Genomic DNA, 25,453 nt, shown 5'->3' with positions numbered 1-25,453 from the left:
TCTCTCCCCTCACTGCAAAAAGTAAGCATTTTAAAGGAAACAGATTTACCAAAATTACAATCCTGCATGTGAGCCAGCCAGTTTTCACAGCATTGCAGTCATTAGCATGTGCTGCTGGAACGTACCACTTTGGATATCAAAGAGAGATTTGATCGGGAAGCTAAGGGTGTTCTGGGCAGCCACATTTGTCCCCCGGTTTGCTTTGAAAGCTAGTTTCCATGTGCAATAAAAGTAGCCATACACTTTTGTGCGACTGCTATCCAACACCCACAATGAGTGATTATAAGTGAAAGGAACTACTGATTCACTTAGTCATCTTCTATCACAGATGCCCAATGACCAAACACTAATTGACTCTTTGAAATTGTTTTCAAAGTAGATCTATGTGTGCAGGGGGAAAAAATTACCCTAAATGCTTGTGGTTTTGTCGGTAGCTGTTGTGACTACTGATCAGTCCTCTGCTATTCTTCAGCAATGAGAAATGTGTTTGAGTTTCACAGTGGAAAAAGACAGATGAATTGGCCTTGCAAACTTATCCCTAAATTAAGAAATCCATATTGATCTCGCAGTTACCAATAAAAAACCACGATGTGGGGAATTTGTTCTGTGATAGCACTGTGTATCACACAGAGAGCAATAAAGAGCACACCAGATTGTGTCTCCTGCTAGGGGTTTAACAGGAGTAAACCAACCCAGGTGATTCTCAAACTTAGGACTTTGAGACCAGGAAGTCCCAAATACAATTGCTCTGATTCCTAATGCATTTGCACTGTAAATTTGCCCCAGGGAAACTGCTGAGCTCATTAGAAGAGGGACCTTTCCATCTGCTTTTCCCCACAACTTCTGGAATAAGGTCAGTGCTCTGCTACCTCTCCTTTCCTCTTGAGACTGCTCAATGAGGAAAACTAATCTCTTACTCCTGGCTTGGGAGAGGGTGAGAAGACCCCTGGCACTGGGTCTTCTATTGTTTTTAGGTGACCAGTGGCCCTTTTCCTGATGGCGTTGGGTTGTGCAGGTCACTCCCTCCGCCAGTTTGCGCTGCTGGTGAGAGCCCAGCAGCTGCTTCTTCTGACCTCCGCGTGGCTGGAGCCTCCTGTTGTTTCGCCCTACCCTGCCTTGCCCCCCCTGGAGCGTACGAGCCATTCTCTCCTGCCACAGGGCAGAGGGAGCCTGGGGCAGGGTGAGAACCAGTGCACACTTGCTTCACAGGTGCAGGTCACCCGCATTGTATTTGGAGTATTGATGATATTCCTGTGCTGGGAACAGTAGAGGTGCAGTGCGTTTACTAGAGACCTGAGAGTTATGTTTTTTGAACAAGTGAGGCCCTTAACAGTATTATTTGGAGTGCAGCACTAGGAGGTATCTAGCTAGGATTTAATCATGTGTCTTCTCCACAGTGTGCTGCTAGTTATGCTATACCCCTTTCCCCCCAGCCTTTATTTTCCTCTTCCTGTGTTTTCTTTCAGCCAATAGAAACTTGAAAGCTATAAAAAGAAAGGATTTTTTTTTTACAAGGATCTAGAAGTGCACAGTTTTTCCTCTTATTGTAAGTTTTAATATTGCTGATATCCATCAAATTTACTTGTTGCTTGACATGTCAGTGTGAATATATACAACTCTCTTTCCTGAGGATAGCTGAAGTGACAGATGATTTCATTGTTGGGTGTACAATAGGCATAAGTACAATGGAAAAGAAGGGCTGACATCTGCTATGGTGATATGTTTTCAAAAACATGTATTGTCATCCCTTTCTTTTGTGTGTTATGCAATGATAATTAGGAGTGGCAAAGTGAGCATCAGTTTGACTGCTTTGCAGTGATTCAGAGTTTCTACTCAACAATCTGTATAAGTGCCTTCCAGGGTCTGACAGTGTAGCAAGCATATTCAGATGCCACATCTTTCTCTTTCTGAAGCGGTGTGCTAAATGTGCAAAGATGGTAAAGGATCTGCACTTTATATGAACTGTAATCTAGTTCCTTCCAAAGGCCAGCTCCAGGCACCTCCATTCTGTCCATGCAATGCCCACATATTGATCCACCCTGGAAAAGCCTCAGGTTAATTTTCTATGTCATGTGTTTTTTTTTTTTTCTCTCCTGGCTTTCTCTGTACGCTGAGCATGAAGTTTCCATGATGTTTCACACCCACAGAATGCCATGCCAGTGAAGACTGTAATACTGTAATGGCCGTTCAATGACTAACCTGTTTCTGAAGAATAATCTTTACATCTCTGCTGAATTTGACTCATACTGCCCATTTGAAAAACTGTAACAAGCCCAGATATGATTGATGGGCAATAAAGTAACACTGTCCACCTGAAATATTAACACGTTTTCTCAGATGATAGCTATATTTCCAAGCACCTCAGGATCCCACTGTGTGGGGATCTACATTTTTAGTTAACATGATAGTTCTTGCATTAAAATCCATTTCTAACCTAAGATGAAGAGTGAACAGGTAGATGAGAGAAACAGAGGAAGGAGTGAAAAAGCTGTACTTGAAAGGTAGATTGGAAATCAATAGGTGCAGTCACAGCTGTGAGCACAGTGCAGTACTTGATGTGCATTGTACGGAATGGGAGTTTTGATGTCTCTCAGCTTCCTGCTCAAAGGTGGTGCTTGCAAAGCAAGTGCTGATTCTTTGTGTAAGAGGTAGTCTGGGAAGAAGTTAAAGAATTGGCAAGGGAGACAGATTTTGGCAGAGTAGGGCTGATCTTTTAATGAGATAAAGATACAACAGGGGAGGGGAGCTGCATTGTGAAGAGTTTTCAGAGAAAAAAATACCAGTTTGCATTTTCTTTCCCCTTGCTGAGCATTTCATTCTCTCCCTCAGCCCAAATGCTCTGCCTACCACATCACTTGGACATATTGTGCTCTCCAGTCTATGCCCCAACCACCTCGCTAAGGAAAAGTTATGTTCCTTGTTTTCCAAACACTGACTAAACGATTTACTCATTCAATCTATACATATGTTAATTATTCTTTTCCCTATCGAGGGTTGGCTGTGGCTCCCATAGCATTTTATAGCGTTTAATAGCATAACTACTGGTAGCTATTCATAGAACACCCAGCATTGGAAGGGACCCACAAAGCTCACTGAGTCCAACTCATGGACTCAGTTCTCCACATGTAGGTCACATTATTCAACCTCCTCATTCACATTTGGCAGGCTTTGGCAGCAGCTTTACTCATCTCCTACTACATGTGGGTTTGGGAGTTTTTTGCCTCCAAACATATCTGGAGAAGCTTGTTGGGAGAGCATGAAGCCTTGCTCCCATCACAGGTGCAGGCCATTTAGCAGTGATGTGGAGCTGGCCGGGCATAATGAGCAGCAGCTGTGCCAAAGCCAGCACCAACAGCTGGGGCTGATGGGAGCTGCGGTGGCCATAGCAGGCCCTGAGCATGTCCCGCAGTCATGTCTGAAGATGTGCTTTTGTCCCTCTCTTGAGATGGGTTTCCAGGTCTAGCTGCTGGAGAAATACAGGTAGCGTACCAAGCAGCGAAGTTGATTTCTGAAGTGGTGTTGTAAGGGATTAGTTTAAGGGGTGGGAAGGGCAATGTCATTTGCCTTTGTGTATACTTGGTGAAGAGGCTGGTAAAATTAGTTGTGAAACATGACTTAACTTTTAAAGGTGTTGGGAGAATTTACTGTTCCCTTGTAAAACCTCTGATATGTGAGGTGTGTATTTCCCTGTTACCAACTACATGGTGTATGTAAGCACTCAGGGTTTCCAGTAGCTTTCTAATGTCATGAATCTGGGGGTTCAGGGTTATTTGTAACTGAACTATTTCTTCTACTAGCTGATGAAAGTTTCAGTCAGGCTTCTGTTGCGCTAGATTGTGTTCGAATGCCAAGTCTGTGTCTGAGTTTGCCTCCCTCTCAAAAATAGTTTTCTGGTGTTTTTTACTAGATGCAAGGTGGTATAGGTGGTATAACAGAATATAGTAAAAATAGAGCATGCTACTTTGCTTTTATGTAATTAAATGAATTTACTGATATGTGATGTAAGAATCTTAAGTGGTACTAAAAAAGTTTGGTGTGTGAAGTCTACACTTGAGCATAAACTGAGTAAAATCATTAGTCTATTACTCTATTTCTAGAAGAAACTACCATTACACTTCACTCTATATTGATGCATAGGTTGATGGTGGGTAAGTTTTACTGATCATATTTGTCAGGAAAAATAAAACTAAGAGGAGCTGGTGAGAGAAAATATTCCTCAAAATATCAACATCATATTAAAGTTTCAATAACTGTTCCTTGATCTCTGCTTCTGATGTACTGTAATTTTAGTAAATTGAGTTCTGGATCAGAGGCTGATCTATACTGGCAAGGTGTTTTGTGTGGTTTCAGTAGTAGAAGAGCAAAAGCTATGAGACAGGATCCTCTGACTTTAAGGGCAGCCAATTTTTGTCCCTTTCTCACTATGGAGATGACTAGAGGACAGAAAAAGGAGTTGTACATGAAGTTTCTTTGTGCTTTAGGCTTGCACAGTGGCAAAGCAATGCTTGTGCATTTCTTTTGCTTCTGCAAAGAGATGAGTGGGATGGGCAGGATTGTTTCCTTTTATCCATGTGCAAAAACTGCCTATTACTGATAGTTCTCTGCCTCGTTGAAAGATTGAAATATAACTAATGGATGAAGGTTCAGGCTAGCTTAATTTGTGCATAGTTTATCCTTAGTTTAATGGCAAACATTTATTTTTTTCTGATATGAAGTTAGACTTTTTTAATGTTATTTTGTGGTTGTCCTCACAGCAAGTGTAGGACCTGTGTTAGATTTGTCCTGAAGGGAGATAAAACCACTGAGTTTGGCTGACAACTAACGCTTGGCCTGATGTAGATAATGAGACAGGAGGTCTCTTGTGGTCAGGTGCTAACTTGAACAATGGGGGCTTTGCCCTTTGTCCTGGAGCCTGTGGAAAGAATATGGAAATTATTTTTATTGTCTGGGATGGTTCTTGGAGTGGGACAGGCTGTGGCAGGATGTATAAATGAAGTTCTTTTTGTCAACCTCTCTTGGATTTTTTTTTTGGCTACCAGCGCATTTGCTATTAATGTGGTGTGGTGGGTGGTGTCCTGAGCTGCCGTTAGCTGGAAAGCAGAGGGAAGCTCTGTTGGCTTCAGTCAATTTCGTTTCTTCACCCTGTGTGTGTATATAATTGCTCCTGTTTTTTTGTTTGTTTGTTTCTCCCAGAGGTAATTTCCCTGTATAGGTGTTTGAAAAGATGTGCAAATCTCTGTGGGAAGCAATGCGGTAAAGTGACTTACAGAACTTCTACAGTTTTCTGGGAAGTGACAGAAAGGCTCACCTCTTAGCCTGGTGGAAGAGGTGTTGAGGCTAGCCCTTCTGCTACATTAGGAGAGCTTTGCAGGAGTTTGTATCAGCAGGCAGGGTAGAGTCAACCAGAAAGTGCTACCTCTTGCAGGAGGAGAAGGATGAGGACTGTAGCAGGAGATTCTGCTAAATACTGCCACTGAAAAGTGTCTTCTGCTAGGTTTACAGAGAACCTTCAAGTCAGAAATGGGAAAAATGCATTAATTAAAGCACTATAAACATCGCTGTAAATGGAGGCTGAGGCTAAGGTCTCACAGGCACTTGTGAGCTGGCATAGGCTGCAGTGGCACTACCACTGTGAAGCGGAAGAGTCCAGCCATTCCCTGCTGCCTCTGCCCTGTGCTGGCTTCGTTTGTATGTGCTGTGTGAAGATCTGGTCTGACGGTGCTGGGAGGACTTCCCTAAGCAGCAGTGCTGGCTTATTCCAGCCTCAAAAGTGTTTGTGAAATTAGAGCCTGTGAGAGAGGATTTACGCTTGTACAGCTTGATCTCAGAGAGCTTACAGAGGCAGGGTTATATAGACCATACTATTAGAGCTGCTCCATCTTGTGCAAGTTTAACCCCCCACAAAAATGCAACAAGAAAGTGAGAATAGAAGCCCAAAGGCAAGGCTACTTGGATTTCTTTTTCTTGGTCTGTGCTCATGTAAACAGTCACTTTCTTACAGTGCTTTATATTACAATAGAATCAATTCTCCACGTGTTTTCTTGTATTCATGAAACAATTTGAAGAAAGGATGCTATTGCTGTGGCTCAGGCAGCGATGTTCACAAAATGTCAAGGAACATCTCTGCTGAATATATTTACCATCATTACAGTCTTTAAGATTGAATGTCTAGAAGAAGCACACAATAATTCCTTGAAGAATTTTATAATCATGCCCCCAGTCTCTCTATAAATAAAAAGATTTAAAGCACTTTACTTCCCTGAAGTGAGGTTTCTCAGATTTCCTAGGGGAGAAAAATCTGCAGACAATTGTATTTTAAATACAAACTAGGTGCTAGACTGTGTTTTGAATATTGGCTATATTTGTTCAACTTTGTTTGTTGCAAGAAGAAACATGCTCGTGGGTTGTCTTTTTTCTTAGTTGCTTGGACAGCTGCTGAAATATCTCAAAAACTGCAGACTGAGAAATACTTCCTTGATTCATCTTTTATTCAAATTTTGCTGTCTATTCTCTCTCTTACCATTTCCTTTCTCCTTTAGGCAGCCTAGTTTCTTTTTTCAATTTTTGAAAAGAAAAAAAACAAAACACAAAAACTAAATTAAAACTGCTCTTAATGAGTCTTATGCCAATTGGGGGTGGATTTTTTTTTCTGAAATCTTAATTTCAAGTTACATGGTTGTATCTCTGACTAAGAAAGGATTGTTTTGTTTGTATTGTGAAACCTTCCTATAACGAATGATGTTTGTACTTGATTTGAACTACAAGAACTTTTTTTTGGGTCATATTTTAACCTTCAGTTTATCACTTGCAGTCTTCATTTTGGTATGTACTCATGTTGCTGTACTGGGGGCCTCTTTATCCTTCTCTCCTCACCTATGTCCATTGCTTGACTAATGAAAAATGTATAATTGAGGTAAAGCAGGGAGCAAAATTGGTAGTATAGACCTCTTAATGATGTTTATCTTTATTGTCACTTGTGTGGTTCTGCAGAAGAGGAGGACTGGAGAGGTGTTGGAGGGCACGGTGGGCTGGGGGCCCATGTGTTGGAACAGGGTGCTCTGAGGGTAACAGAGAGGTTCTCATAGCATGGTCAGTCTTTGCTTTCTCCTGAACAGGAAGCAAGAGGGCTCTTGATGTATATAACCAACGGCTTAATAACCCAGAACTTACTACGTCTCCTCTTTGCCAAAAGCCAACCAGGAAGACAATAGAGGTCAGGGCTGGGTGGCAGCAATATGGATGGAGGGCAAGGTGCAAGCTGTGGGAGGAGACTGAACACACCTTTCATAGAGATAGCTCTCCTATCCTCCTATTTACTTTCTGTTCCTGTTCTACACGCTTACTGGTACACACCAAATAGAGTTGGGCTGGTTGGACCAAACTATGAGTAGTCCCATGCTAAAACTAAACATTTATGGTAGGCTATTTTTAACCTGAGTCAGTCGTTATTTGTCTGAATGCACAACCGCACGAGCAAATGTGCTGGCATAATGTGAATGAGTGCAGAGCAAATGAGTAAGAGTGAGGAAAAGGGACAAGGGGCTGCAAAAGTTGGAATTGCTGCTTAGTAATGTGCCTGTCAAATTACAGCGTAAGAGTCTGCTTACAGCAGCAAAGCAGTATGTGGTCTGCTTGAGAGCTGCCAAAATGAAATGCATCTCCTGAACAGGCTGCAGAGGCACCTGATCTGCCTTGTCAAGGCTCATTAGCAATCAAGGTGTGGTCAGAGGAGCACCAAGGTTTGGTTACCTTTATCTACATGTAAGCAAAAGTTCTATTTATAGTTACAAAATGTCATTGTCCTCTTGGCAATGTAGCCCTACTGGGTAAGGGAGTGATTTCCTTAATAACTGCTAGTTTTAGAAAAGGACAACTTAAATGCTACATTGTGGGTTTGGTTTTTTGGTTTGTTTGTTTGTTTGTTTTTGAATATGAGGGAAAATTAAAATTATTTACTTGTCACGTAGTCAGAAAATAATTGGATGCTTTGCCCCTGCATGCCCTGGAGTCTGCCTCCAGTAATTCTCATGTGCAATCCAAATACCTGTGCCTGGTATTTCGGTGACCAAAACTGGATGCAGAAGGGGTTTACTCAGAATGGCCAAACTCTTGCCAGACATGATCTTTTTAGAGAATCATTTGTTAAGAAATGCTAGGTGTTGGGGTATATCTGTAAGCCTATCAATGTTAAGGTAGGGGTCAAGTAAAGCTAGAGCTGCAAAGAAAGTTGGTCATCCACTGAGGATCCACAAGATGAGCTCACTCTTCTCTTTTATGCTGTGGTCTATGATGGGAGAAGTGGAAGCCATTCTGATCTATTTTGCCACAATCTGGAGGTGGAAATGTACTCAGACAGAGTACATTCTCATCAGAAACAGATACTTCTCATCCCTACGCTGCAAGGGCCAAGCAGGCATCTTCTACCACTGAGGTGACAACCTGGGTGTCTTCTGACAGATTTTGCCTGTTGAAATCCTGGTACTGCAAATACAACAGGGAGCAAGACTCTCTATTCGAATAATTTGAATGGGAAGCTGTAGCTTCCATCCCCTTACTTAATATCCCTGCATTTTGTTTGTTTGCGTTAGTAGTGAGCAAGAAACAAAACCAGGGCTCTTGTTTGAGCTCCCTAAGCACCATGTCACAGATCAGGCTGTAGTTTGACCCTTACATTCCTGACTGTCTGACGCCATGGTTTCTAAAGGAAGGACCAGACATATGGTTGGAGTGCTCTCTTGGGAAGAAGTGTAACTGCTGAACTGATGTACAGAAACTGGATGTTGCACCAAGCAGCCTAGCTTTCATCTCTGTGACTGAGCAGCTGCATTTTTATCTTATTGTGCTGATGTGAGTTCAGTGTGCTCGGGACGTGCCTACCTGTTTGGATGCGGGGTGCCTAGATATTGCTAGTTCCTGGAGCACACTGCAGTTTCAGCTGGGGTAATCAGAATCAGATCAGACTGGGCATCTCAGTGGATGCAAAAACAGAACAGAGGAAGTTTGAGGCCAGGCAAGAATTAGTGCCTGGCTTTTTTTGGCCCTAGGCTGCTGCAGAATGCTGCATTTTGGATGCATAAGGGAACAACCCACCCCTCACCTTAAACCCCCCAAAAAGGCAAGTAGAAAATTTCACTGCCTTCCTCTCTTTTTATACTTGATTATTGCTAAGAGATCTAGAACGTCTGTCCCAGGTGGGGGGTACTTCCCATTTCAGGACCAAACTTCATCCCGTAGAGCCCTGATCATCTCGAATGCGTTGCACGGGGTATATAAACAATGCAGAACTTGGGCTGTACTTTGCTTAGCTTATTGCATGTGTCAGTGGGTATTTCCCACAATAAGGAAAGACTTTTTCCTTTGATGGCAGGAATACAAATAGGATGTACTTGAGAGATTCACAAGTGGGGAATAATTTGTCTCTTAAGGACTGGTAGGTGCCCAGCTTCCACCAAAAGCTATTTTAAGTACCTCTTAGATACTGTGTTCTACTGATTTCTGTGAAGTCTTTGGAAAAAGAGGACTTCTGACAAAAGGTTTGTATCGTCAGTGACATCTGAAGTAGTTCCCGGAACCTTTTACTTTCATATCGCTTACCAGGATTTCCAACCTGTTGATCAAGCAGTGGTATAATTGCAATATTTTAAAAGATTGGATTAATTCTTTTTATATCTAAAGAGTGGATTGAAAATGTAAATGGGCAACGTGCCACGGTGCTTACATACAGCTGTCCTAATTTACTGTTGACTTGGCAGCATAAAGGCTTGCAACTCTACAAACTTGAAGTTTTGTACAAATAATTAAAAAAAAAAATCCCTTGCTACTTGCCAGCTGGGTATAGGTCTGTGTTGGTAAATGATGGAAAGTAAATAACAAATCACAGAACGTATTTGTGGTTCAGTTTCTGTTGGTCTCTGCAGCCAACTACCTTTGAATCGCAAGATAAGAGAACGTGTGCATGAAGTTCATGGATGTTTACAGTAAATAAGGTAACATTTTGGAATGTAATACTAAAGGCAGTGCATCGTTTCATCACAATCTTCACCAGCATTTGCTCCAGAATGCCTTAAGGGTGCAATAGCCTGTTGAGTCTCCAGGAGATAGAAAGCGTAGTTTCGTATTTGCATTCTAGATCATGCAGAAGAGGAGGGGTTAAACCTAAATTCTCTGTATCCGAACAGAGGATTACTTGAGCTCTGGTTATTTTGGAACATGAATATCTTGTTTTTTCATGGAAAGGCAACCTGTTTAGATGTCTAATTCCAGAGGGGAGAATTTCCAGGGAATCGGGCGCTACTTTGTGAGATTTCTATGTGTTTAATTATTTGTATGAAGTGGGCTTGCATCCAGAAGACAGCTGTTAGCTGCGGCTCTGGGATATGTGAAGGAATAACAGACTAGGTGAGAATATCCAAATTCATCCCTGCCTCGAGCTGCACCTTTAACATCCACTGCCCCTTTAAGAGCTGCCTGTATCACTTGATGTTGCTTGTGGATGCTGAAGTATTCTTAATCATGATGGGGAAGGTTAAAAGCAGCCTAACAGTGCAGGCTTTTGAATTCCTAGATTTGATAAACTTTGTTCAAATGAGGTATGGGTCCAAGAAGTCTGTCTCCACTACCAGCTATTTTCAGCTGGACTAATTATTCAAAAGACTGTGCTGTTCAAATTTGATGAGTGCCGATTACCTGTCCTTGCTCAAAATGAGTGGGTAAAGGGAAAAGAAACAGGCTCTTGTGCATTCTTACAGAAAGATTTCAAGTTGGGAAAGAAGACAGACTGCTTACAGGTGAAAGAAGTAGAATATTTCCAGAAGTGAGATAGCTGATGTGAAACCTTTGCTCTCATTCCTGAGGCTTTTGACGCACAGTAACTTTCTACTGCCTGTCCCTCCCTCTTCCCCTATACCTGCTGTGGGGCTACCCTCTGCTGTTTGCATTCCTCACTGCCCCTTTCTGCAAAAATTGCCTTCCAATTTCTCCTACGTGCACCAAAAAAAATAAAAATATTTTTTTAAAACTATATTCAGTTGATGGTAATGTTCCCTAGAAAGTTTATCCATGTCCTAGCTGATAGTACTTCTTCTGTACTTTCAGTATTAGTTTTTCCTGCTTTATTAAGAGCCCTGGGATATGGATATGTACTTAGATCTTTAATTCAATTTGTGGTGGTTACAAATAATTTTCTAGATTGAGGCTGGAAGAATGCATTAAGGTAGACTAACCTGACCCTCTGCAAAGAAAACGTGTAATCTCAGCCAGTGATGCCTGCAGGTAACCCAGTGACTTATGAGTGAACCTAGCATATCTTACAGAAACTTCTCTTCAGCCTTGATCTGAAGATCGTTCCTTCTGGCACATTGATTGTATCCTTGTGTAATTTGAATTTCTAGTGCTTGTTTGCTTTTGTCTAAGAAATGGAGCCCTCTAGTTACTGCTATTCTCTCTTCTCATACGTACCTGTAGATTATGATCAAGTTAACTTTTGACCTTGTCTTTGATAAGTTAAATCCCCAAGTTATCCTGGCTATGAGGCTTTGTGTCAATGCTGTGTCACTCTTCTAGACAATTTTTTGCAGGAGGCTTGGGGGGGAGGGGGAAAAAGAAAGGTCAGATTCTTGATGAAAGGAACTCCCATGTATGCAACTTGTATTTCTAATGTGGAAGTACCATGGCCTTTTCGGTATTCATGTGTACAAGTTGGTTTGTTTAGGTAGTTAAACATTAATGTTCCCATTTCACAAACTGAGAAACTGGAGCTGAACAGTCAAATACCTTATCCAGGGTCATGCTGTGATCCAGCAATACCTGCTCCAGTGCTCTGCGTGCTGGATGTCTGCTGCAGTGCTACCGCTTGGATCTGTACCTGAACGCTCCTTCCACAATCCTTTGAGATGCTGGTCGTTATCACAGCATGCATGCAATGCACATTCTCATTAGATATATATATATGTTAGAATATTGTTAAAGTTCAAAAGTCTAGTGCTTAAAAGAAAAAAATCACCAATAATTAAAAATTAGATGCTTTCATAAGATATGGGAAAAGTGATAAATATGTCAATGCATATGCCTTTATTTTGTATTTTCACAAATACTATTTGTCTTTCTAAGTACACAGAACAAAAGCAAATACATAAGTAGCCAAAAATAGGGACTCTGTCAAAAATGTTAAAGTAAATTCAGCTTGTAATTGAACAGTGCGTTTTGGGCATTTCTTCCAAGATTATTCTGAGAATAATTTTGCTTTGAAGTGTTCTCTGTAATTAATATCTGGGATGGACTTCTGCCATCAAATTGAAGAAAAACAGATAATCTGATGTGACTAAATATATGTTTTGTTTTGCTTTTAACAAACGTATCTAAAGAACTTGCCTTGGTTACAGATACTATTAATGCACCAGCATGTATGCTATTGAGACATGAAAAGTTGAAGCAATCTGTAACCTAGGCTTCAGAGAGGCTTTGCAAATCCATTTAGCACTGTCTAGAAGGAATATAAATATTCTTACCGTGTTGTGACCCTGTAAATTCCTTTATAGGGCATGTTCTTTTTTTAATATCTCTGAGGCTGAAACTGTTGCATTTCAATGTATTTAAATTCATTTCCTTTGTTTGCCCCTGGAATGCATGTTCTTAGTCATCCAGCTATTGAAGAGTTGGATATCTCTTTGTCTCTAACTTGACATAGCATATTACTGTCTTCATTGTAGAAAAGGATAGGTATGGCTGATAGCTGTATCAATTTAATACTTTGCTCAAATAAAGCCTCTTGACAAGGAGGAACAGGCAGGCTTGAGCCTGCTTTCAGGTAGCTTTGTAAGCTTCTATTATGGTATTTAAGGCACTTGTTATGATTGCTGGGGGCAGAGGGAAAATATTTTTTCTTAGTTCAAAGGGTCCCTAAATGGATAATCTGGTTTATCAGAATTTCATTCTATTCCCTGACCAAGCAAGTTTGCTTTTGTGGGTTGCTGGTTTTTGTTTGGCAGAAGCAAGCATGGTTTATAAAGGCTGTCTTGTCTAATCAAGAAGCACAATGGCTGCCAAGATAGATTTCTAAAAGAGCTCAGTTCGGAAACCATTATCCAACCGGTGGAAGTGTTGTTTGTTTATTTTAAATAGGGTTTCACCTTTTGATTTTTAGAAGGAGGTAATTCAAAAGATAGCTGAGAATCCACCTTGGTAGATCTCTACATCTTAGACTTCCTTGTAACACACTTCAGAAATCTCTGCTGTAACGTTTGCAATCAGACTATGAAGTCAGATGTTTGATACAACCTGCTTGAGCAACCCCAAAAAATATGAGGGAGCGGAGGCCCCAGACATGTCTCTTCCTTATTAAGTTAGCACAGGAAGGATAAACTCATCAAATCACAGTAAATATTTCAATATGTTCCCATAGTTATCTCCTGTCTTGTCACTACTAGGACTAGAGTCACTGGGACTTGAGTAAAGTTGGGTTTATTATTAACCACAACTTATGTAAGAGGTTATTGCATCTGATTCTATTTTTTGAAATTACTTGGACTCTATTGATTTCTTTCAGGCAGGCAGTGTTTTGTGCTGCCTGCACACAACTGCTCACATGAAGCAAATGTAACATGCGATGGGTGGGCAACAAACTGGGAGCTCTGAGGTGGGGGTCTCCAGGTGTGGTGGGCACACCGCCAGCTCCTGGAGGTCATGCAGGCTCCATCCTCTGGCTGTGGAGTCCCAGGAAAGGGTTCCTCAAACACCAATAGCAGAGTCCCTTGTATAAATGCATGTGTGGAGGAAACAGCACAGGGGTATGAAGGCTTCCCAAGCAGACTGCTGGCCTGGTGTAGGAGGCCAGCAAAATCAATATTTCCTGGTAACAGTCCCTATGATGAATCTTTTGAAGGGGGTAAGGAACCTGTCCAGAGCCACACAAGCCTAGGGGGAGCCAAAACGTGCTGCTCTTGGTTTCACAGAAAAGCATATGCTTGTGCAACCCGTGACAGGTGTGAGATCAATGCATTACTACACTCTGAGGTGCCAGTTTGACCCTTCAGGTTTTCTTGGTGTAACCACCACTACATTGATGTTTCAGTGAGGTGTAAGTGGAAACAGGAGAGTGCAGGCAGGACACAGAAATTCCAGCATGGATGTGAATGGGATTTCCAGCTTTCCATGAAGGATGGTCCTTACAGGAAGTAACTCCTGCCCTTCCTCTCCTTGCCCACCCCAAACCACGTGCTGGTGCTGAGCTCCTTCTGCCCTGGGCAGGTATGTGGCACCACTGCAATGTTCCCCCATGTCTCTCACCCCAACCCCAGCAAATTGTACTAGTGCAGTGGGCAGGCTGGTTCTCCCATACAAAGTTGAGGAACTGTGGAAAAAAAGCTGCAGTACAGCCTCATATCCACCAGTACAGCACCCCATGTCCACCATAGCAAGGGGCCAAGATATGGAGATTTAGCAACATAGTCAAGTCCCCCTGCTGCTGTGAGTCAAATACATGATGCATTTAAATGTGCTGTGTGCATATGCAACCTGGCAAAGGAGGGAAGACTTTTTCTCATGTTTTGGGTTTGTTTGTGTGCTAAACATATGTATAAATAACTGTGGGGGGCCTCCTTAAAGCTTTCAGTCTCTGTTGCATATTTTATCCTACATCACATGGGAAGGAGTGAAGGGTAAAAACCAGAGAGCTGCAAACTGGGACCTGTAGCTCCTGTGTGGAACTGCACGTCTGTTTATGGAGAGGTATCCCACTATCTCCCATCCACTTATCTGCAGGCAGACTCTGTTCTTTACTGATGCTGGCACCGTAAACACGGCACTTGCAAGGCATTCTTTGCCATCAGGCAGCGTTGGAGCTCCTCACCTGTCACCCCCAGGCTCTTTCCTGCTTGAGCCTTCAAATTTTCTACCTAAGCTAGCCCAGGCGAGATAGTGTCCCTAGAAACAAGGGTATTTTGCCGACTGAGGGTCAAATCTCACTTTCAAATCTGCTTCGTACTTCTCCTCAGGGATGAAAACATTCTGAGGTATGGGAGCATCCTGAAGTTTTTGAGATTACTGTCTGTGAGATAATTGACAGAGCATGTAGCAGCCATCTCTGGAGTGAAACTGTGATGAAAAAAGCAACACATCTGTACACTGACATGAAGTATGTGATAGCTCTCCTATGGTTTGCCTAAGCTGGTTCTTTTTTCTTTTTTTTTTGGCTGTTGTTTAGGAATATGGGGTGTATTTCAGGGTGTGCCAAAGAGCCCCAGTGCATCGAGCTGGAGCTGTGGGTGTCTTTTGCGTGAAGGCTGGTCTCTCAGTGTGAGCACCACTGTAGAAAGGCTAGCGTTTTGAGGGAGGGAGCATTGGACTTTGATGTGATCATTAGTTTCTCTTTGACTTACCTGAGTTGCAGACATAAACAGCTGAAGAGCGTAGGCCAGTCAATATGTCTTGTTGTGAAAAAGCATTCCAAATCAGCCTGCTTTTTCCCAGGAAAGGAGCAGGGGAAACTTATTTTTCATCTTTCTCCTCTATCCTCCCATAATTTAAAAAAAATAATAAAATAATAATTAAAAACCTTCCAGGACTTTAATTATCTTTTGATATCTTTGCCAAGCTGGGTTGACATCAGTCAAGTCCAGAAGCTATGTAAGTGGATGGGCAGTCTGAGAGTTTAATTACCTTTTAGGATCGTGAGACACTTCAGGTTGGAAGAGGCTCAAGTGGATCATCTAGTTCAAACTCTTTATCGAAGCAGGGTCAGATATTTTAGCTTATGAAACTAGGCTATCAAAACAAAACTTACTGAATCTAAATCCTGCAGTAATTACTGAAGACCAAGGTGTAGCAAAACATATATAACTGTATATGTGTGTGTATGTATGGGAGCATTTAGCATTTGGACAACACTCTGTCTTATTTTTTTGGGTGATCCTTTGGGGATCCAGGAGTTGGACTCGATGATCTGTGTGGGTCCCTTCCAATTTGGGATGATGATTGTGATTGGGATTATGATTTTGTGATTCGTTTTACCCGGGCTATGATTTCTGCAGAGCAACAGGGCTGTTCCTTAAACTGTTCCTTAGGTTTTCGTTACACCTGGTGCTTGTATCTCCCCAGTTCTCTCTTTGGAGTGGGGAGGGATGTGCAAGATAAGAAGGGTTTGAATAGGCTTGAAGGCCCTGCTCTCAGTCTTAGGTAGCAAGTGAAACCATTTTGAGGGCTAAAAGAACTAGCTTTCCTGACAGGCTGGTTAGAAGAGGGCAAACCTTTGCTCGTCTCTCTCAACAGAGTGGTGTTATCCATAGGGAAATACATCAGCTGCAAAAAGACAAGCACTGAACCTTTGGTACCACTCAAGCTCTCAGTAAAGCTAAAAGGGGTTTTCTGGAATAAACAAGAGGAAAAATAGAGAAAAAAAAAAGACTTAAAAAACAGGCTGTTTTTTGTTGTTGTTGTTTGTTTTGTGTGTGTGTGATTTTGTTTCTATTTTTAAGAACATGAAAACCAAGGTGGCTTCTATTAAAATCTGTCTCTGTCTTTAAAAGAAAGTGAGCCTTCTAACATTTTCCTACGGTGCAGTGAATCCAAACATAACAGTGACAAGCTGGTTCATGGGAACCGGAAACTGAGACAGACTAGAAAACAACATCCTTGGAAAAAAAAAAAAAAAAAAAAAAACGCCAAAGCGCTACTTTCAGGGCTGCTTCTTTCTTTCTCTCTCTCTCTTTTTTTTTTCCTTCTTTATTTTTATTGCTGTCGGAAACAAGTGACCTACTGGAGTCAAGTAGGCCTGGGGCTAAAATAAAAGGACCTTCAGAAGGCAACCAAAATATGCAGCCCAAATGCTGTACTCAACATGTGTAATTGCTACTGTGCTGTCCTTTTCCTCTACCACTGTGTATCATTTTAATTTCTGGGGGAAAACCAAATGTAACTGGAAAGTTTCTATTGCCTGAGTTATTGCTCCCAAGGGGGAGAAGAATTGAGCTAAAGGGGAAAATAGACAAGAACATGAAGTTTGTGTGCAGATAAGTGTCTATGGGGAAGGGGAAGGAACTAGAGGAAGATTTGGTGAAAAACGTTTCTCACCAACATAAATGGAAAGATATAATATGCAGAAAATAAAGGTTACTATATTTGTGTATCTATGTGCCATAAAGCTGACAGATGCCAAGCTTTAGGCAAGACAACAGTTACAGCTTATTTTAAGCTGGAAGGAGATGCGGGAAATACTGCCAGTTTTCAGCAAGACATAGTAGGTCTAGGAGTTGGAAAATACTTATTAGGTCACAGTAGCCTGTTGTTCCTGCCAGTACACTACTCCCTAGTGAGACACCAATCTGGTAATGTAACTGTGTTCTCTAATGTAATTAAATACCAAATAATTAAAAATGTACACTTTCAACCAATGCATCAGTCAATATTATAGACATGGGGATAAGAAACAGCAGAATTATGTGCTCTGTTCATTTTTCTACTTTTTTCTGTAAACTTGAGAAGATTCAGTTTCTGACAATGAAATCAGAATGCTCTGGGAATAGCTGTGTTCTGAGGACTTCTACAGTACTTAAGTGTATTTTATGCAGTCTGTTTTATCACTGAACCAATGCATGCAAAATGGTGGTCATCAGTTGTAACAATTTTTTTGCCCTATGTGGATGAGCTTTCTATATAAAATATCAGGTCAGTATTTTTATTTGTTTTTTAAATGAAGCATTCAGATGGATGCTTGAATTAGCAGCACTCCAGTTATTTCAAGAACTTAGGGGAATACTTTAGACTTTGAATTTGAAAAACACCAAAAAGTCTGTCATCCATAGGGTGTTATTTTCTGTTATCTCAGTTTACTAAGTGTACTAATCCCCAGCGCTCCGTATAATTCCAGTAAATAACACCCTACACATTTGGTCAGTACCTGATAATCTGGACTGACGCAGCTGCTTTCCTCTCCTTTCCTCTCCTATTTACTTCACAGCAGAATCATTCTTGGGTACACTTTTCCCTACCAGCTAACTTCCTATATTTTAATTTTAACCTGTGACACTAATTGGCTTTGTAGTTATGTGAGAAACTTCACTTTGCTTTCGGGCTTCTCTTTCAAAAATTCTCAGGTCTGTCTCCCATTGCTGCTGGAGACTGCTCGGCCATACTAGATATGTTTTGCTCTTATGAAGGAGCCTCATTCCACATAATTGTTTTGAAGATCTTCTAAATCCTTCATGATTGCTTACATCTTTCTGAAGTGAAGATGAAAAATCCTTCTAGGTTATCGCTGGGCTTACAAAGAGATGCTTGCTGATTCGAGCCTCTAAAGACAGTCTGTTGCGGCTGATGGGGCCTAAAGCAGCAAATCTTGTTCATGCATTCATACAATTTTATACCTTAACTAGCTCATGTGGTTTAGTTAAGGATAGATCCTTAATATCTGAACTGTCCATTGGAGGTCTCGGGCTTCATCAACTTCACTGCCTCAAGGTTTGTCCTGTCTCTCTATATTTTTATAGGAGCTGCAGCTTCATTCTGCTCAAGTTGGGCTCTGTGAAGCCTTAGTATTCCTGTTATGCTGAAATAATTTCAAAACTATTGATTAACTGCTCTGTGCTCTCCTATTCAGCATTCTAGGTGAATACCTTCCTAATACAACATATGTGACATCAGTGTTTAAAGTGAAATATATGCTCACTGCAGTGAGCAAGGGGGGAAAAGTGAATTCAGATGTTAACTAGTCCAAAGTAAATGGTTAACGGTGAATACCTGTGGTTTTAAAAAAGTCAAGTCTCACACTTTACTTGCTGTGTTAGAGTACCTCAAGTCTTTCACCTACTCTGCATTAGGTGCACTCAGTCAGCCACTTTTCTTTGTAGAAGCACATACAGGCTCTTGCTTTTTGTGAGAACTGACCCTCCAAGGAGGAAAGTGCTCTAGGACCAGGTCAGAATGCAATACTAAGCAATGGAGATAACCACAGCAATGCAGAGAAACCGACGAACTTGTAGATGACTTGTGGAAGACGCAATGTGCTGCATTACTGCTTATCAGCTGGCATAGTGCATTGAGGTATCATAACTGTGAGGCAAGCTTTCTCAAGCCTTTTGTAGTCCTAGAGGCAGCCCATCCATACCAGCCATTAGCAGATGGTTACATTAGGAAACTCACAAAATGTTTATTGTATCACACAAAGTTGCAGATTTCCTGTGATAACATTATTTTTTTTTTCATCCTGTTTGGAATTTCAAAAGGTTATTGTAAACCTCCTCCCTCTTTCAGTCTCAAGGCTTGTGTGAAAGAAAGTACTTTTCCTATACCAGTATGTCTAATAGGGTAGTGCTGCACTGACATGCCTGTTTCTTTTGCACTGTTCCTGTGTCTCAAAGTGTACTCGAGTAAATGTTGCATCTCCTGAGCTGCCTGGTGAGGCCAAAGGCTTTTCACCCCCCTTCTCCTCTACCCCTTTTGGGAGAGGCGTCAGGAGAGCACGAACTGGTGGCCCCACGTGCCAGCAATTCCAGGCAACTTCTGGAAAAGCAGCCCGCTACTGCAGGACTGGTGTGCAGTTGATGTAAGGCAATTTAGATTGAGATCAGGGCTGGTATTGTTTTCCCCTCTGAGAAAAGGGAATTCAACGCAGCGCCTGTGGCTACTGCAGCACATGAACACTGATGGCATTGCTAGAGAGCCTCTGCAGTGCATTTCTCCAGTGGTTTTATGAGCTAACCACACCCGCCACTGGTTTCTACAGTACCAATTTACAAGATTGGCTGGTTTGGATGAGGAAACCCACATTTCCTGAGGTATCCCAGGGAGCTTGAAAGCCAAGATCTTCTGAAAATTCACAGAAGTGGTGATTTTTTCAGCACTGGGCTTTAGGGAAGCCTGTGTGCTTCTCCCCGTGTTGAGGAGGGAGGTGCAGTTGCATGCTTACAAGTATTAGGAACTTCAGGCATTTCTCTTGTGACAGAGCTGGGATCACTACCCAGTTGTTTGTTTTGTTTTGTTTTTATCTTGATCCAAAACTAACATTCTGCCCAAAGGCATCGTGTAGCCTTACTCAGGTAGGCAAGGGGGTAGCAAGTCTCTGGCCCAAAAAAGGAGAAAAGCAGATGCATCAGTTTTTCACTGGAAAGATGAGGAGGTCTGGCTTGCTTCCTTGTACCAACTGCGTAAGACTTTTTTTTTTTTTTTTTTCCTGGTATTAAGATTGAATCATCTACTTTATTTTTTTGCTGGGTTGTTTTCCTCCTGGTTTAATAAGTTAAAGTGGCTGATAAGAATAGTCTAATTAACATCAGGTCTGGCACAACGTAAGGCTGGCATGGGTGTAGGACGGTGGAAATGCTTTTCTCCTGTGGTGAGCCATTAGGTGGCTCATTTGGTCTTGTGGAGCTGTGGACCTCTTCCTTCAGCAAAGCCGTGATACTTTGAAGAATTTGTGGGAATGGGGTGAGGGGCTGGATGTAGGAGCCCCTGGTCAACACCAGTTGCAGTCTTCTGGCCTCCAGTTGCCCTCCTGCTGAAATAGGAAAGAAGTGCTTTCCTGCTGCCTCTGGAGCTCTGCTAGAAAGTGTTACACAAACTCTTGTGCAAGCGTAAGAGGGTGGAGGCTTTTTTTGAGTTGCTTAACTCAAAATTTTTAGGCATTCCTTTTCTTTTACCAAAATTACCAGTGAATACACTGAGATAAACGTTTCTTGAAGAAGTAACAACAACAAAAAAGCAAGACATGCTTGTCAGGAATTGCTGACATAGTTGTAAGAAAATCATTACTAAAACTAGGGGATAGCTGTTCAAAAAATACTTCGTAGTGTAATAATTACTATTAAATGCCGGGTAGTGCCTTTAATACTTCAAGGAACGTGAAATGCAATTTGCAGTTCTAATTCTAGCCTCTGTAGTTCTCAACTGCTACTATTGCAAATGCATTATATGCAAAATCCGTTCTAGGGTAGTGCAAGTGCAGTTTCCTATACACCTGGAAACTGCAGAGTCAACCCATGCAGGATATCCAGCTGGAAAACAATGATGCAGTGAGGTACCTACATTATTTTTATGGCACATACTTAGCAAATGCTGAAACATGAGAGTCTGCTACTTAATGACTGCATCCAACTTAGTGAAACACCCTGGGAGCTGTCTTCATATTTCCAGGCTGTGCTTTGGGCATCTTGCAAGAAAAAGAAAATGGAAAGAAATGATCCATCCTTGAAGAGGTTACAGCCCAGTGCTGGCAACAAGTTAATATAAAGTGGAGAGGGGAAGACACAGGGAAGTGTAAGGGTCACTCTTAGATGGCTGTGTGATTACACGGTCTGGGCATGTTCATGACTTGATGGCTGATTCCTGATCCACCCACTTGCTGCAAATCTGAAGACCCAGAGGCTTTGGGAGATTCCACAATAGGTACTCAGTGTGGTACATACTTCAGGAAAAAATTTTTGAAAATAACAGTAGTGGATATTTCACAGCTAAATGTTAATTGCTGTTGGAAACTTAATTCTTAAATTTCTTACCTTTTAGGGAAGAGGTTTTGTTTTGTTTAATTTGGTTTCCTTTGAAAAGAATAATCTACTAAACCTTTCTCTTTGTTCATCCTACCAGTTAGCTTACATGTTCTTTTTGAAAGTGATCAGAGTATGCATCTGAAATTTGAAATGGTTTTCTTATGTGTAAGATATCTTTATGCCCTCTCTCCTAGCAAAGAAACCCTCTCACTGAGGTGTCTGCAAGGAAAGCTTTGGATCTGGACTGCCAGTCCAGATGAGTCTTGAATGTGTTTTTCTGGCAGGACAGGAAACTGTTTTGGCCAGTGAAAGGATTTGTCATGAAACATTCAGAGCACAGTAGTTTCATCCGCATATGTTACCTGATAAAGAATCCAGGAGCTAAAAACCCAAGTACGGTTACTTACATAGTTAAAATACTGTAAATGCCTACCACACCCTGTTTGGGTCCTGTTTGAAGGAGAACAGCACATGCCACTTCATCTGGCTTTCTCTATAATCCAAATACTGTTTTCTTTGCCTCAGTGCTCCATTTTAAACGAATGTCATGTAACTGTGAGATATTTTGTTGTTGTTGTTAATAAGGGATAAATGGGAAATGACAACTGCATTTTCATTACTGGGGAGACTAAGCAGGTGATTTCTTGCAACTTCCTTTTCATTAGGGAATGTCCCAGAGGTTTGCACAACTGGGTTAAAAATTAAGGATCCAGTTGAATACACTTCAGTAGTTGCACACTAGTGCTCAGGCACGAGTCGCTATGGGATTTACTGATGCTCTTAAAAACTAAGCGTATGCTTTATGTCATAGAGCTAAGGGAGTTGGCTTTCTAACTTCAAGATGATCTTTTCTTCTTTCTGTTGTTACAACATGAACCTGAGTTAACCAGCACAATTATAAATGCTGATGCAGATGCATACATTTGTTCATTGCTGCAGATGGCCCTGAATCTTCCCATGAAAAAACAGGAATAGGTCATCCAAAATGTAAGCTGCTTTACCCCAAATGCCCCTAATATTGCTCCTTACTTGCTCTGCTCATAAAGGGATAAAGAAGGTATTATCTCCTCATGTCTTTGGCTAATGATCTGGCCAAAAGTAAATAGAGGCCATATCACAGGAATGCACGGGGCTTAACTGTTGCTGCTCTCTGGCTCGGGGACAGCCCTCCTCTGTGGCTGCCTCGCTGGCCCAACAGCGACTCGTGCTGATGGGGCTCTGCCGACGGAGCATGTGCATGCCCTTGGAGAGGAGCGAAACCATGGTGCTGGATGAAGATGCGGGGCTTCCTGTAAAGCACGCAACCTGGTGACAGCTGTTCTACCTTAAAAATGCTGTAAAGAAACTGTTCTTCTGTGAGTTTGTCCTGGTTCTTGTGTTTCTGCTCTGCGTGATGATAAGTACTGGCAAAGAGGAAATGGGGTTTCTTTTTTTAGAGGTGAGAGACACCCCTACATGAAAGAAACAAGCATGTGTGGTGGCAAACAGCAAATCATTAACAGCAGCCATATACTCTTATCTAACTATAAGCGTATCAGTTCCACATCAGAACTATCAAACCTATTCTTCTGAGAGCCCCAGACCAGAATTTGTGTTTTGCTGCCTGCTAGTCAGTCTCTTGTTGATGAATAACTAAATGTCATAAAGGCATCAGCAGGCACACTTTTTTTTTTTTTTTTTTTAAAGTAACTTACAGCAGATGAAAAGAGCCAAGAAACATGAGTAACTGCCCTTAAAGGACACTCTCTTGATCAATATGTCTGTATTACAGACACTCTCTTGATCAATATGTCTGTATTACAGATTACTGGAAAAGATGAATTGTAATCTTCTCCATGCATTGAGGTCTGGAGATAAAGTGAATGAAACTCCTGCAGAAAGGAGTCAAGATGAAGAAGACAAGTAGGAACTGTATTTCATTGGGGGAATTCGTGGACTTCTGAAATTTGGAAGAGTGCAATCTTTTTAGTCTTTGCCAGATGGTCACACAGTTTAAAAAATAATAACTAAAAAAACAGTGCAGTTGTAAGAACTCATATTTTGGTGCTCTTAGTCAATATTAATAATAGTCATAATAAGGCTTTAAATACTTGGAATAATGGTTTGGCTTGGTTTGAAAGACACCTTAAAGATCATCCTGTTCCAACCTCCTGCCCTGGACAGGGACACCTCCCACCAGACCAGGCTGCTCAAAGCCCCATCCAGCCTGGCCTTTAATGCTTCCAGTAATGGGGCATCCACAACTTCTCTGGGTAACATGGTCCAGTGCCTCACCACCCTCTGAGTAAAATGTTTTTTCCAAATATCTATTCTAAACCTACCAACTTTTACTTTAAAGCAATTCCCTACTGTCCTATCACTGCATTCCCTGAAAAAGAGTCCCTCCCCAGCTTTCCAGTGGACCCCCTTTAAGCGCTCGAAGGCCATTATAAGGTCTCCTTGGAGACTTCACCAGGTTGAACAACCCCAACACTTTCAGATTTGGTTTATAGGAAAGGTGCTTCAGCCCTCATCATCTTGATGGCCCCTCCTCTGGCATAGCTGTAATAGGACCGTGTCTTTATTTTGGTGGGGGCCCCAGAGCTCAGGATTCCAGGTGGAGTCTTACAAGGATGGAGCAGTGATGCATCTTAATGTTTTTTCTTGTATTACTATGAGTGAGTCAGGGTTAGCATGTCTAATGAATGCAAATAAAATTGAAATAAAACACAAGGCAAAAATGAAAGTGATTTGATTGGAGCATAGTTCTGGGATTTGCACTGATTTTGTAGGTTACGTATCATAATACTGTGGTATTTTGTGGGAGATGTGTGTGTTGGGGGATGCATGTTTATATTGCAGTCTTAGTTACTGAGCTATGAACACTTATACATTATTTTTCCAGGGCAGGAAACCCTGAGCTAGTGTGAATTGACCAAGTTCATTTATCATGATGTTGCTGTAGATCAGGTGCCTCTGATCTACAGTAACTGTGTCGGCATGCATTCAGGTTTCCTCTGCCAGGAAGTGACAAATGAAACCTATGCAAATAAATAAGAAAAGGCTTTCTGATACTGTAGCCACATTCACTGGACACCCAATACAATTTCTGACTTCTTGTTAGTTAATACCACGTGCAAAATTTGTTCTATTTTATTGCTATTGGAAGTCACTGTTTTTTAGATGGAGTCTGAATATGTGGAATTGATTATGAAGTTGGGAATAAAGCATTACAATTTAATTCATACGAATCTCTATCAGAGTTTTTCATTATAATCAAAATATTGTGTAAAAGCTTGTTGTCTGATCAAGTGTGCAAACTGGAGCTGTTGCTCACCTGTGGAATTTGCATCGTACTTAATTTGATCTAATTCCCACTGCAGTCAGTGGGAATCTTCTGAGAGTGGTATTCGAGAAATGGTTAAAACCTGCAATCCCTTGTTGTTCCCATGCTGGCTGGGTGGCTGAGTAGGGAAATAAACTTGAAAATGATCCTAAATTTAGACACATCAAAATATCAAAAGATTATTGTGATAAAGGATCAACTTGAGTGAATTATTCTGTTTTTCTAACTTCTAAATGAAGATTTGTTTATTTTTAAAAGGGTAATAGCAATGAAGAAAACTTCTTTTAGAAGCTGAGGTCCATAGGACATATTGCATAGATTGAAGACCAGATCCTCAAGCAGAGTAACTGATGCAATTTCTCTGAAGACTTTACTTGTTGTCTCTTATATATTGACCATATGGATGTATGAATATCCCTGTTTAAACACATTACTTTAATTTGTTTTATCTTGCATGTCTGTCACACATCCTCCCATTCAACATACAGGAAAAAAAAAAGTAAAAGATGACAGGAAGTAGTTAATAATTCATCACTTCTGCAAACCATGGGTAACATATTTAAATGCCTGTTTGTTTCTGTTTTAGTGCTTAAATGGCAGTATCAAAATGTACTGTAAACAAGAGATAACCTTCTGTGAGACAGCTGCTTTAAAA

At 41.3% G+C, this 25,453-nt stretch overlaps 1 protein-coding gene across 1 annotated transcript in view; it reads left to right on the top strand.

Annotated features, from left to right (window-relative positions):
- Window positions 1–743: 743 nt before the first annotated feature.
- EPAS1 (endothelial PAS domain protein 1) overlaps window positions 744–25,453 on the top strand; it is a 117,402-nt gene continuing 92,692 nt past the window's right edge. The window contains exon 1 of the mRNA XM_038177629.2: window positions 744–853. Coding sequence (XP_038033557.1) covers window positions 759–853 — 95 coding nt within the window. The 5' untranslated portion in view covers window positions 744–758. The remainder of the gene's footprint in view (window positions 854–25,453) is intronic.

Source organism: Anas platyrhynchos, chromosome 3 (assembly GCF_047663525.1).
Source record: "Anas platyrhynchos isolate ZD024472 breed Pekin duck chromosome 3, IASCAAS_PekinDuck_T2T, whole genome shotgun sequence".
Taxonomy (NCBI): domain Eukaryota; kingdom Metazoa; phylum Chordata; class Aves; order Anseriformes; family Anatidae; genus Anas; species Anas platyrhynchos.
The sequence above is the reverse complement of the archived record's forward strand: the minus strand, read 5'-3'. Positions and strand labels throughout refer to the sequence as shown.